Genomic DNA, 15,046 nt, shown 5'->3' on the forward strand with positions numbered 1-15,046 from the left:
CAAACATTTTGTACTTGGTTCCTGCATTTTAAATCATCTTCCAAAGACATGAAAATATTCAGCACTGACTCAATTCAGTTTGCTTCATTTAAAAATGACCAGCCCTTCTGCTTTTACTATCAGGGAAACACTAAATTCCATTTCGTTTTGATTGCTAAATTTGGATTCTTAAATAATTTAAATTTTTATAGTTCAAAAACGTTTGTAGATTTTTCCTAAGAGATCTCTCAATAATCTCATCAAACAGTTTTTCTTGAAAATTCCAGTAATTTTATTCCTCTTTCCAGCACAAAAAAGGCTGTTAGACTGAAACTGGGTGCAAACCATGTGAAACTATCAATATTACTATTAATCACTTGAGAATTTTTGTTTTGACATTTCCTAAACAATTAATATTGTAAATTGAAACAGTCATATATCATCTTCAAGCTTCCTCTAATGGGCCTGGAAAAACTTCATCTTCAATGCTGCAGTTAAGAGGTTAGATATCAAAAAGAAAAGCTGCACCTAAAATTATTAATATACAGAGTTTGTGATATGAACAGTTATAACCAGAGCTGTTTCAAATTCCGTCAAGTCCTCAATTGTGTAACTCCTTTCAAAGAATTGATCGAATGTATTGTTATTAAAATTGGAAAAAAACAGTCATTCAAGTTAGCCATATTACTATACAATCAGCAGACAAGACATTTCAGATAAAATAAAGTATTTCAAAACAAATGATGGTCTAAATAATTCGACAATATTAGTATAGATGCTAACAATGTTCAAAATCTGTAAAGATTAAAAAGGACAAAATCAAGAAATGTAAAAAGATTTTTTAAAAACCATTCTGGACTGGTCCTTTTGCTTTATGTACTTTGAATATCTACTCCAATCTAGTAGTCAGCTGACATTCAAGGAAGTACCCACCCTCAGCTGCAGCAGCCTGGGAATCAGAGGAGTCCTTCTTTAACTTTGAAGTCACACTAATTTTCCTTGCTTTTCTCTCTAGAGTACCTGAAGGGTCTGTACAAGACAAGTCATGAAGATTGAGAGGGATAAAGGGGCAAACCTCAAAAAACCTAAAACAAAACCCCAACACACAAGTAAGACGCCACAACTAGATATGATACATAAAGCATATTTGTTAAGTATTTATCTTGCTATTTCACACCACTAGAGTAAACTAACGAACAAGAGAAATCCAACAATATATATAGCAACTGGCACCTTCATGAAACCCAAAGATTCATGCACAAATAATCCTGCAGACACAGTTAGTGGGATAGCACTAAGGCAAGAAAATTATTTACAATTTCTTAGTTTTACTGTGTAGGCAGTCCCCCATTTGGGCTCAAGAATGTCTCTCCCGCCCAAAAAATAATGGAACTTAACAAGTCAAATTGGTGCCCAGATATGTTTCAGTTAATGGATGCTACATGTAGTAGTGTACTTGTTGTAATCTTACATTGTGAAAACAATTTTATTTCTCAAATCAAGATCGCATTCCTTTTGATGGCCACAATGTGTACGTATTAGCTCTGAGACTTCAGGGTGCACATAGGTTGACGTTCACATTGGTATTCAAAAATCTATTAAAAAGCATGTTATCAAAAGTAGTACACTGCAATTATAAAGATATTATCAAATATGTAGAAACCTTGCAGGATCAGCTGAGCCATGAAATATTTTGATATCATACAATTTAATCTGTAATCTTTTGAAGGCTTGAGCTGAGCTAGAGATGTCGTTCAACTTTAACATGAGATTGATGTTCAATGAACAATCTGCAACATTTTTTAGAACTGAATTCCACAATAACTTGAATAGATCAGCAATATTTCATCTCTAATACAAATGCTCCAACAAATAATTGAAACTTGTGATTTATCTCAGTTCGATAGTTTTGAAAACGTCAACTTTAAGATTTCAATTGGAAGTGACCAAGAATTAATCAGAACATGGCAATTTTTCATTTTTTGAAGGAGACCTAAAACTGCAACAACTAAAGATCAACTATGAAATTACACACAAATTCCATTCCCTTCCAGCCTTACTTGCTCATTGTGCCTGTTCCAATTAAACCATAACACTTGATGAATAAGGAGTAGACTTGTCACATTCAAGCCGATGTCCATATAATTTTCTCCACCCTTACACCTAGTTCAGGTAAGGAGTGACTGTAAATTTCTTATTTTCCCCTGCAGTTCAGATACCTTATCTGTTTTCAGTACTTGAGGACTAAAATAAACTCATAACCTCAATGTACGGAGAAAATCATGTTCTGTCATTTCATGGCAAGATGCACTAAATACCAGTCAACTCAATTAAAACAATGAGAAAGCAACATTATTTTAGAATTGCTATTTACTGTGCTAAAACCACAAATCAACAGATTCCAGCTTTTGAACTGTACCACAAAAATCAACTTTTAAGAGCCTACAGCTCAAACATTCCAGTGCAAAATTTAACTGACCACGTGAAAACTTCATTTTGACAGATGCTGGCTCACAATCAAAATTCCATTTCAAACAATTAAAGATTTAATCACAGAAAAGTGTAGATTGTACAAAATATAATGGTTTCTTCTTCAAAGACTTGGATAAATGAGCTGTTCACACATTGTAACTTATCTAATGCTATGTTAGTACATCACTAATTGTGTTCAATATTTTTTCCCCCACTAATTCCAGCTATTTGCTGCTCCACTGAATCAACTTAAGTTCAATAAAAATATAGTATCACATAAAATATTGAACATATTCATCGAATTAAAACAAACTGTCTTTGCAATTTCCAAAATATTTGCATTCTGCAACTTTTGCTTTTCCCTTGCAAAACAATCCAGGATTTCAGCACATTTTCTAGGTGGCTCTTCACTTCATTATTTGGGTGCTACCACAAGTACAATTTTGTAGCTAAAAAACGAAGTTTCTATTTGCCTGGCTACAAATCATCCTATGACAGGAGAGGTCTCCTGTTCAACATTCTTCCTTTACACATACCAGAAAAAAAGTTTATTTGGGCATTTCTATACATAAATAATGGTTCTTGTTGGCTGCTCCTCAATGAGAGGATTGCATCTACTGAGGGTTGCAAGTTTTTCCCTTGATCTGCCCATAACTGGGCAGGTCAATTGTTAGGATGCACTTTTTTTCGATCTTCCTCTGCTGCCACTCTACCTGATCATTAATATGTGGCAACTCAAAACATGATACAGTTTAATGGGCAAGTTGGTGCCATTTTGTACAACTGATACCAAGCTCTACTATTTCAAGGAGTGCTTCTAAGTTTCTTTGAAGCATTTTGATTCTCTTCCCGAGAATACTTCCCATTTGAGAGCTGGAAACAAACAGAATATAGCAAGAGCAAATATTTTTGGTCATCCAGAGATCATCCAGTCCATTGAAAATAATTTTGCAGACGTTTTACTCAAATGCTTGCAAAGCTGGTTTTAAAGACGATGCTGGTGTTTATTTGACAGCCATTCTTTTGGAATTTATCTAGCATGTTAAAATACAGTGTCCAAGACTGACTTTCTTACAGGAATGTGATGATGAGAGCTGTACACTGTTGACTTGTGAGAGGTCTTTGCTAACAAACATTCACTGCATTAGTTATAAATCGCTGGGCTGCTGCAGCTGATTCAATGTTGGACTCTCTCATCAATGGTGACCTTTTGAGAGAGGTGGCTGCCAAGAAACAGGAAATGCTCAACACATTTCAGAATTTCTCTTTCTGGGATAATCAGAGATGGAGCAAACAGATTTTTGTTTTGGCAAAATTCAACTTCAAGTTTCATGTATAATACCCATTTAACGTTGCCTCGCTTTAACACTAGTTAAGTTAATGGGGCCTATAATATTGTTGAATGTCACAAGGTGCACTTTAATGTCATTCCTCACAACACCTTATTGCTACCATTTGGATTGGCCTTTCTTGCTCTTGCCATGTCTGACCCTCTGATTTTTGACCTCTCACCATGCCAGATGCTCCTCCAAATTTACCAGTCTCTGACACACCCTCTCACCCATTCCTTTCCTGAACTTGTGCTCCCACTCAAGTCCCCCATACAAGTCCTGGGTTACCAGAGTGCAAGTTACGATGGTGCACAAGTACCAAGATGGGGCTAGCTTAATCAAAGTATTTTTTAAACAACTGTCAAAGCTACTGCTTTGCCTCTCACCAGTCATCCACAGGCCCTGAGATAAGGTGAAGATTCTGGAGAAGGAAGCAGCATGTAGAAAAGCCATTGACTGTTACAGCCCAAGCGGAGCACTTATGCAGCATCAAGGCACGCAAATTTTACAACCCCGCAGTTCTGTGTTTTAAATCCTGAACACAAATGTATGTTTAAGAAAGCAAAGTGCGGAGTGGGAAGTCCAGCAAGAAGACGGATCAAGGACAGGGAGGGAGGCTGGGGATGAAGAGGGTCAGGGATGAAGAAAGAAATCACAAGTTGAAATGACAAGGTTAGAGGAGACTGCAAATCAGAGTCAAGAGCAGGGAGAGGCTGCTAAATCAGAGGGTTGGAGGAGAGGAGGTGGTCGTATGTTGGAGGGTTAGGGATAGGAAGGACCAGGAGGATCAGAGAACAGGAAGTCTAGAGAACAGGATCAGCAGCAAGCAGAAGATAAAGTAGAAAATTACAGCTGTAAAATTAAACAAATTGAAAAATACAGCATTACAAGAGTTATTTAATCAACAAATGTAAGAATTTAGTCTTGCAAAGTATTTCAACTTACAGGGTATAATTTTTTCCCCCCTTTTGGTATTAGCTGTCAGAACCCAACTACAACTTTCACATTAATTTTAATGGGAAAACATGATTCTGTTAAAGTCATTTCACTTAAAAATGAAATTTTCAGGAACATTATCAAAAGTTTAAGTGATGACTTAATGTATACAGAATTGTCAATAGTGACAGTGCCTTGTAAATCTGCTGCTGAGTGGGCAAGAGGACAGTAGCCATCTGCAAACTGTGATCAGGTATGCCGATAGCAGTCAGTTTAGTTTCAGAGTGTCATCAAAGCACCCTGAAGCAGTGAATCATCCTGGGAGCTACAACCGACCAAAACGGACAAGGATCATCTGGGAAAGACAAGGCACTGAATAGAGAATTCAATGGAAACTTGCAGAGATGAAGTCAAGACATCAGACGAAGTGTACAAACCTCCAAAAAATCCACCTGCACAACCCTTCAAGCACCGCCTGTCCTACATGTGGTTGACTAGACCATGCTCACTAAATGAGACTGAAAGTTAGTCATGTTCATTTCTGAGATGTTGGAAATTGGGGTCCTGTTAAAATTGAATTTTTCTACTGTTTCCTGTGTAGCATGAGTCCTCATGTAACTGCTGTTACAGCACTATTCTGTCCCCAAACATAAAGAGTATATTTTTCAAAAGGGACAAGATGAAGGTGACAACACAGGTAACAAGGATCACTGAGTCCACTATTTGCCTTCAGCTGATTCAAGGAGCTACCTAATGCCAGACGTATCCTTGTAGCATAACAGAGTTCAGGAAAATAAATGTTTTGTTCCAAGAAAGGATGAAAAGTAACTTTCAAGTAGATGTTGGAAAATAAGCAATGTTTACTCTGACCTTGAGAGAATGTCCATTACTTTTTATTTATTCCCTACAGTGTGGAAACAGGCCCTTCAGCCCAACAAGTCAATACTGCCCCTTGGAGCATCCCACCCAGACCCATCCCCCTATAACCCACCCACCCCGAACACTTGGATTCCATACATTCTGACACTCAAGAGGTACAATTCTAACATATCAGCTCCTACTAGGATATTGATTCTGTACACTTTCACTGGGGTATGGGTTGCACACACACTGACTTACTGGAATTTAGAAAGATTCAAACGGCTGATTGTCATAAGATAAATTGCCAGCCCCTGTAAATACAGCATATGAACAGTATCGGGGCAGTCCTCATCAAGTGACATTGCTTGGTAAACAGTTGCCTCTTTCAGATGGAAGAGGGGCCAGAAGAGGAGGATGACGACCCAAGGAATACGTCCATTGAAGACAAGGATGATGCCTTCAACGTGTCAGTTCATTATGCATTCTATACATTATTTGTTTGAATAGCTATTGTATCATACCTTAATTGCTGCTTATCAAAAAAAAGCATGACAAACTACCTGACAGTCTTTAGGGATAGTTGACTGCATATGTTAGTGGCTATGGTCCTTATGCCCTAAATTTTAACTGAGGGACTGCTTAAAGCTAACACACTTTGGGTGGTTGTGACCATGGTTTGGAAGGTGCTGTCAAAAGAGTCATTCTAGGGCTTCTTTTATGTGCTTCACAGGGCTGTCACTGTGCACAGGCAGTAAGGACGTGACTGGTGAAGGTGATGGATAGGGTCACAATCAAGTGCTGTCAACTGACAGAACTGCACTCATCCCACCAAGCGGAGAGTACTCCAATAAACTCCAGAATTGTGCTTTGTAAAGAGATGGTGGACAGGCTTTAAGGAGTCCAACAGTACGTTAATCCACACAGAACTCTCAGTCTGAGTTGACTTCTGATCAAGGCAAGTTTTACACTGTTTCAAAGGATTGAAACTGAGTAACGGTACATTATTTTAGTCAAAAAAAGGGACAAATCCATGTGACAAGAAAATGTATCAATACACCAATTATCGGCAACAGTGTTGAATACAGCCATCAATTATTTAAGATCACTGCTTCTCTGTAACTGACCTGAACTAGGGAAGTACAATGTCAGTATTCCTAAAATGATACAAAAATAAGGACCAATACTATTTATTTAAAGGACAAAAGCATCTTTAGGCAAGTAGACAAGCAGCTGTCAGATGAAACAAAGAATAAATGTAAGGGGTTTCGTTCTGGGAAAAGTACGACAGGGTAAATTGTAAAGCTTCAATAAAGGAGTTGAGGAACAGATACACGCAGGGATTCAAAGTCATAAATCTTTTAAGGTAAGAGGCTAAGTTCATAAATCAAAACTTTTATGAACAGAAACCCAACAACAAAAGCAAAATGTTAACAGGAACTGATACAAATCGTTTATTGGAATACAATAAGATATGGATTTTTTTAGGATTCGACTTTGGGAAAGACGTCATTGAGGTGACGTGGACGATACATGAAGCAAGAAGCTAAATTAAGAGGGAGTGGCTACAGGAGTTTGGGCTGTTTAGATCATAATAAAAACTTTAAAAACAACAGGGACAGAAACTGAAAACCAAGGCTGTTTTTTTGCCAAAGTAACCCTAAAAAAAACCCAATGAATCAGTAATATGAAGGGAAGTTTACCACCAAATCAGCAAAAGAGCTCTGAAAGATGTTAGCTTGTATTAACACCAAAAAGAAAAAAAATCTATCAGAGCTTTTAAAAAGGAAATGTGAAAGTTTTGTCTTTAAAAAGGTTGTGATGAGGCAAAATTAATAGTTCTTTCATGCATTCATGTCACAAGTAGGAGCGAGTGGCCTAATCAATCAACTTATATACTACAAAAAGTATGCATTTCACAATTTCCACTTACATCGATGTTTTACATTCAAGAATATAGTTACATATCTAACCAAATCTCTGACTGGATTAACAAAAAGCTTTATTACACTTACCCACTAGATAAAGCATGATTCATATTTTCGGGCTCACTGAAAGAAACCCTACCTTCTCTCCAACATCTAGCAAATTCAAGTTACAATCAAACAGCCTACCATTTCATGCAAGGTGTGTACTCCATTTACAGAAGCAGACTGAATTCTATCCCAGCAACGCTATTGAGAGGAAATCCTAATTCAAGGAGACTACCTCCATTGTCATGGCATTCGAGAGCTGCTTCCCTACCTTCTTTGTGTATGGATGGGCAATCAGACAGGTGAACAAACAGAGATATACCCCATTTCCTCATAAAAGTGACAAGGGAATGAATAATTAGAATAAGCATTTTCTAATCCATAGTGCTATCCCCTGGTACAGATTAAAAGTCAAAAACACAGTTACATTTATAAATGAGAAAAGTGAAAACAAGAAGTCAGCACTGAATATGAGTGAATAACTTACCTTTTTTGCTATGCTTTGGGGGGACTGCCCCTACAGGACCAGTTAATCCAATGTTGTCATAAAAATTATTAATGGCCTTTGGGTCAAAATTCCCTGCAATGAGCACAAATGGAAAGAATTAAGGAATGATATTTCAAACTGAATTTAAAAAAAAAACTTTTTAAGCAAGCACAAATATCCAAAACCCAGCAAGTAGCAATTGTACCATTCCAGTTAGTGGTTGTGGAGAGCAAGGGGGAGACCTGGGCACAGTCTGCATTAAAGCAGCTGTTATTAGCCAGGATTTCAGTGGGGCACTCTAATATTCTCATGGATGTGATGGAACTGACTCGTATTCTCACAATTATTTCAGCAAATCATGCAAGAACTGTACTTTTCAATTTCAGGTGACAACAAAATCAGCTTAGCTTTGATTCTTCTGCAGTTGGCTCATTTATCAAGATTCATGAATGCTTCATATCTAGTTAAGCAAGGCTTAAGAAGCTCAAACACATTTTGCCAAACTCCTGGTAAGAATGGGAAGGGAGAAAAAGATGGGAACAAAAAAGTTCTTCAACTCAGATTATGAAATATTTCATATTGAAAATATGAAACCTTCACTAATGGCAAGTAGATAACTAGTAATGGTGACGTGGGGATTTGGTGGTTGAATGGGTGCAGCAATGATAAACAGCTTATTTCATTTCTGCAACATATGACAGCTGAGACAAAGTAAAAATGCAGATTCAGATAATGACACACAGAAGGGCTCTTCAGCAAACATTCCATCATGTAACATAAATACTATTCACCATTACCGCAAACTGAACACACCAGGGAAAAAAGTAACACAATTTTGTCGCTAGTACAATGTTTAAGGCGGTACATGAAGCAGAGTGTTACTGCTCTGAAACAGAAACATACCAGAACATTGGTGGTCATTTCTTTCCAAGTACACAATCACATGAATTCTATATTTTAAAATCGGCAGATCTGTTACCAGACCTGCTGAGTTTCTCCAGCATCTTCATCTTATTTCAGGAAATTCCGGTCTTAGTAAGTTCATTTGTTTTGTCTTTATCTATGAATAGAGTTTGATCTTAAAATAATAACATTCAACTCAACTAATCTAGAGTCAGATATATTACATTACAATACCAAACTACAGGTATTTCTCCTCTAAGTTGATTGTAGCATTCTTGTGTGACCATATGCTATCAAAAACTGCCATAGAAAATTGTGCTATAGGGAAATCGCTGGAGACAATCACTATACCTGTAGAGCAGAAAGTTTGTTAACAAGCCATGCGTTATAGCAGAACTACCTGTATTTCTAAAACACTTTTAACAAAAAATTCTAAATAATTGTAAAAAATAAATCAATGTGTAAAGTTTTGCTTTCTCTGCTTTTTCACTTCTTTTTCCCTCCCTATTCTATAACTTAATGGATCATGCTAAATATTTACTATCCTAAAATGAGCTGTATTCCAAAACTATCGTATTTCTCATGTGAACTCCAATGAGCCAATTTTGGAGAGGGAGTCAAGACTTTTAAAAATTAGCATCTCCTCAACCATGAGCTCGTTTTAAGAACTACAATGAATTCCAGTAAGTACAGATTCATAGACCAGAACTATCCAACTTAGCACTTGCAATAATGATAAAAGTTATAATATAGTGTACAAAAATTAGAAAATTATTACAAACAGAAATAAAGTTGGGCAAAACAGAACAAACTTGATCCGATCTAGGATTACCCAATCAATAATATTTGTGAAACAGATGAAAAACTATTCCATTCACTTCTATCAAAGCTTCTCATCTGGGTGATAATATCCAAGAATCATACGGGCATATTAAGGTTTGGAAAAAAACGTCACACTCCACAGGAGACAGTGTCTGCATTCTGATCATCCTGCAAAAATGGACAAAATGTGCACAGCATCTCAGGACTTCCACAGAACATTTAGGTTTCCCAGCCAGTATCAAATTTAAACACAAAAATAACTTCCATAGCAAAGCCGCACCAACTTTGATGTTTTCACGTTTTGTGACCATCAATATAAAAGTTGACATAAGAGCTAAAAACAAGATGCAGCATTTCCAAGCTTAGGCTTTTCACAACATCCATTTATCCATGTGGTACTTTTGGATATCACTATGTACTTTCTCTTATAAGTTCGTTCTCAAGAGTGTTGCAGCAGGACAATCGACTGTCGAAAAAAGTCCGTCTGGTTCACTAATGTCCTTGAGGGAAGGAAACTGCCATCCTTACCTGGTCTGGTCTTCGTGTGACTCTAGACCCACAGCAATGTGGTTGACTCTGAATTGGCCTCTGGGCAATTAGGGATGGGCAATACATTCCGCCTAGCCAATGACACCCTCAGCCCGTTAATGAATAAAGAAAAAACACCATAAAAGCTTGAAACTGTTGGAAATAATAGCAGTCCATCCTCTAAGTCTGAAGCATTGTCATTAAACAATAGAAATTAGATTGTAAGAGATTCCACAGTAAAGGAATAAAAATAAAGTTACATTCAAAGATCATGAGCAATGGCAATAACTGCAACAGAAGCAAAATAAATGTGGTTCTGCAATTAGAAATAGATTTCCATGCAGGCAAGTATTAAATCTTTCACTGTGGGCATTAACTGATACAGTGGAGGCACGTGATGTAGATCATAGAGTCCCTACAGTGTGGAAACAGGCCCTTTGGCCCAATGAGCCCGTACCGACCCTTGGAGCATCCCATCCAGACCCACCACCCTATAACGCACCTAATCTGCACATCCCTGAGCACTACGGGCAGTTTAGCATGGCCAATTCACCTCGCCTGCACATCTTTGGGACTGGGAGGAAGCCGGAGCCCCTGGAGGAAACCCACACAAACACGGGGAGAACGTGAAAACTCCACACAGACAGTCACCCGGCGGTGGAATCAAACCCAGGTCCGTGGTGCTGCAAGGCAACAGTGCTAACATTGAGCCATGTACTGCATTAGATCAGGGAAAGCTACAAACAATCAAGATGGTTAACAGAATATTGGCCTTCATGTCAGGAAAACTGGAGTACAAGGTGGGGAGAAGTCCTACTTCAACTATACGAAGATATTGTTCGACTACACATGCAGTACAAAGCACAGTTCTGGGCACCACACCTTTGAAAAGTCTAGTAGGGAGCCCAGCATAAAATTACCAGAATTATATCTGGATGACAACAGTCAAATTATGTGAAAGATTACAAACACCTGGTAAAGTTCTGGTGCCTGGAATTCAGAAAGTTAACGATTTAATTCAAATTTTCATGATATTAAAGGTTACGGTGGTGACAGATAAACTATTGATGCTGGTTGGGAATCCAAGGCTAGAGGCCATTGTACAGCCAGAACATTCAGGAAGAGTACAGCACAGTACAGGCCCTTCAGCCCATGATGTTGTGCTGACCTATTATCCTATTCTAAGATCAAACTAACCTGCATACCCTTCATTTTACTATCATCCATGTGCCTATCCAAGAGGCATTTAATTGTCACTAACGTATCTGACTCCACTACCACCGCAGGCAGTGTATTCCACTCTCTGTTTAAGAACCTACCTCTGACATCTCCCCTATACCTTCCTCCAACCGCCTTATAATTATGCCCCTTTGTGATAGCCATTTTCGCCCCGGGAAAAAGTCTCTGGCTATCCACTCGATCTATGCCTCTCATCATCTTGTACACTTCTATCAAGTCACCTCTCATCCTTCTTTGCTCCAATGAGAAAAGCTCTCTCAACCTTTCCTCATAAAACCTGCCCTCCAGTCCAGGCAACATCCTGGTAAATCTCCTCTGCACCCTCTCTTAAGCTTCCACACCCTTCCTATAATGAGGCAACCAGAAATGTACACAATATTCCAACTGTGGTCTAGCAGGATAACCTCGCAGCTCTTAAACTCAATTCCCCTGCAAATGAAAGCCAACACACCATATACCTTCTTTACAATCCTATCAACTTGGGTGGCAACTTTGAGGGATCTATCGACATGGACCCCAAGATCCCCCTGTTCCTCCACACTGCCAAGAATCCTGCCATTAACCCTGTATTCTGCATGCATTTTGGAAGGTCGAATTTGAATCACTTTACACTTTTCCTGGGTGAATTCCATCTGCCACTTCTTTGCGCAGCTCTACATCCTGTCAATGTCACGTTGCAACCTACAATAGCCCCCCACACTATCAGTAACTTCAACCTTTGAGTCATCGGCAAACTTACGAACCCACCCTTCCACTTCCTCATCCAAGTCATTTATAAAGATCACAAAGAGCAGATCCCTGCAGAACACCAGGCTGAATACTTTCCATCTACTACCACCTTCTATGGACAGCCAATTCTGTATCCAGACAGCCAAATTTCCCTGAATCCCATGCCTCCTTACTTTCTGAATGAGCTTACCATGGGGAACCTTATCAAATGCCTTGCTAAAATCCATACACATCACATCCACTGCTCAGCCTTCATCATCGTGTTCTGTCACATTCTGTCTCAAACACTGCGGGGGGAAAGTTGCGGTCCAATGTGGTATATTGTATCCATTGTACCCGGTGTGGCTTCCTCTACATTAGGGAAACCAAGCGGAGGCTTGGGGACCGCTTTGCAGAACACCTCCGCTCGGTTCACAACAAACAACTGCACCTCCGAGTGGCAAACCATTTTAACTCCCCCTCCCATTCCTCAGACGACATGTCCATCATGGGCCTCCTGCAGTGCCACAATGATATCACCCGAAGGTTGCAAGAACAGCAACTCATATTCTACTTGGGAACACGGCAGCCCAATGGTATCAATGTAGACTTCACAAGCTTCAAAATCTCCCCTTCTCCCACTGCATCCCAAAACCAGCCCAGCTCGACCCCTCCCCTAACTGCATCCAAAACCAGCCCACCCTGTCTCCGCTTCCCTAACTTGTTCTTCCTCTCACCCATCCCTTCCTCCCACCTCAAGCCGCGACTCCATTTCCTACCTCCCACGTCATCCCGCCTCCTTGACCTGTCCATCTTCCCTGGACTGACCTATCCCCTCCCTACCTCCTCACCTATACTCTCCTCTCTACCTATCTTCTTTTCTCTCCATCTTTAGTCCGCCTCCCCCTCTCTCCCTATTTATTCCAGTTCCCTCTCCCCATCCCCCTCTCTGAAGAAGGGTCTAGGCCCGAAATGTCAGCTTTTGTGCTCCTGAGATGCTGCTTGGCCGGCTGTGTTCATCCAGCTCCACACTTTGTTAACTTACCTATCCTCATGTTTTTCAAAATGTCTGGCACATCCTCCTTCCTAACATCAACCAGTTCAAGCATATTATCTGCTTCATGCTCTTCTCACAAATGACAAGTTTCCTCTCACTACTGAATACTGAAACAAAGCATTCATTAAGGACGCCCCTACCTCTTCCAACTCCAAGCACAAGTTCTTCCAAGATCCCCGATCAGCCCTACCCTCACTCTGGCCATCCTCTTGTTCCTCACAGAAGTATATAATGCCTTGGGATTCTCCATAATCCTACTTGCCAAGGCTTTTTCACGTACCCTTCTAGCTCTCCTAAGTCCATTCTTCACTTCCTTCCTGGCTACCTTGTAGCCCTCTCGAGCCCTGTCTAATCCTTGCTTCTACAACTTTAAGTAAGCTTCCTTCTCCCTCGTGACTAAGTATTCCACATGTCTTGTCATACAAGGTTCCTTCACTTTACCATCTCTTCCTTGCCTCAACGGGATAAACCTGTCCAGCACTTGCAGCTAGCCAATATCCAGTGCTCCCTGAACAACATCCACATTTCTGTCGCGCATTTCCCTGAGAACATCTGATCCCAATTTATGCTCCACAGTTCTTGCCTAATAGCACTGTAATTTCCCCTCCCACAATTAAATACTTCCCCATACCATCTGCTCCTATCCCTCTCCATGACGACAGTAAAGGTCAGGAAGGTCATCACTATCACTGAAATGCTCTCCCACCGTGAGATCTGACACTTGACCTGGTTAATTGCCAAGCACAAATCCAAAACTGCTTCCCCTCTAGATTGTAAGAGCTGCCCATGCTAGAGGCAGAGATAACACAGTGTGGAGCTGGTGGAACACAACAGGTCAGGCAGCATCACAGGAGCGGGAAAACTGATGATTCAGCTTGGGACCCTTCTTCAGAAATGAAGAAGGGGTTTCTGAAGAAGGGTCCCGATACGAAACATCAGCTTTCCTGCTCCTCTGATGCTGCCTGACCTGTTGTGTTCCTCCAGCTCCACGCTGAGTTATCCCTGGCCTCCCCTCTCATTGGTCTATCACATATCAGGTCAGGAATCCTTCCTGGACACACGTGACAAATCTGCTCATGCAAAAACTATTTGCACGAAGGAGGTTCCAATCGATATTAGGGAAGTTGAAGTCACCCATGACAACTACCCCATTACTTATGCACCTTAAATATGTAAATATGTCCCTCTGAGACAGGCAAGAAGGGGTAAGATTAAGGAACCTTGGATGACGAGAGCGGTGGAGCTTCTAGTGAAAAGGAAGAAGGTAGCTTACATAAGGTGGAGGAAGCTAGGGTCAAGTTCAGCTAGAGAGGATTACATGCAGGCAAGGAAGGAGCTCAAAAATGGTCTGAGGAGAGCCAGGAGGGGGCACGAGAAAGGCTTGGCAGAAGGAATCCGGGAAAACACAAAGGCATTTTACACTTACGTGAGGAATAAGAGAATGGTCAAAGAAAGAGTAGGGCCGATCAGGGATAGCATAGGGAACTTGTGTGTGGAGCCTGAGGAGGTAGGGGAAGCCCTAAATGAGTTTTTTGCTTCTGTCTTTACGAAAGAAACCAACTTTGTAGTGAATGAAACCTTTGAAGAGCAGGTGTGCATGCTGGAATGGATAGAGATAGAGGAAGCTGATGTGCTGAAAATTTTGTCAAACATTAAGATTGACAAGTCGCCAGGCCCGGATCAGATTTGTCCTCGGCTGCTTTGGGAAGCGAGAAATGCAATTGCTTCGCCACTTGCGAAGATCTTTGCATCC

At 40.1% G+C, this 15,046-nt stretch overlaps 1 protein-coding gene across 7 annotated transcripts in view; it reads right to left on the reverse strand.

The window, feature by feature from the left end:
* The window catches only part of LOC125457141 (TGF-beta-activated kinase 1 and MAP3K7-binding protein 3), a 113,999-nt gene that overhangs the window by 17,357 nt on the left and 81,596 nt on the right, over positions 1–15,046 (reverse strand). For 5 of the 7 annotated variants that reach the window (XM_048540933.2, XM_048540929.2, XM_048540924.2 and 2 more), the window contains 2 exons: positions 8,037–8,129; positions 913–1,008 (listed from right to left, as the gene is read on the reverse strand). In XM_048540933.2, the coding sequence (XP_048396890.1) occupies positions 913–1,008; positions 8,037–8,129 (189 nt within the window). The remainder of the gene's footprint in view (positions 1–912; positions 1,009–8,036; positions 8,130–15,046) is intronic. The other 2 variants (XM_048540931.2, XM_048540930.2) reach the window with 1 other exon arrangement.

This window comes from Stegostoma tigrinum, chromosome 12 (genome assembly GCF_030684315.1).
Source record: "Stegostoma tigrinum isolate sSteTig4 chromosome 12, sSteTig4.hap1, whole genome shotgun sequence".
NCBI lineage: Eukaryota > Metazoa > Chordata > Chondrichthyes > Orectolobiformes > Stegostomatidae > Stegostoma > Stegostoma tigrinum.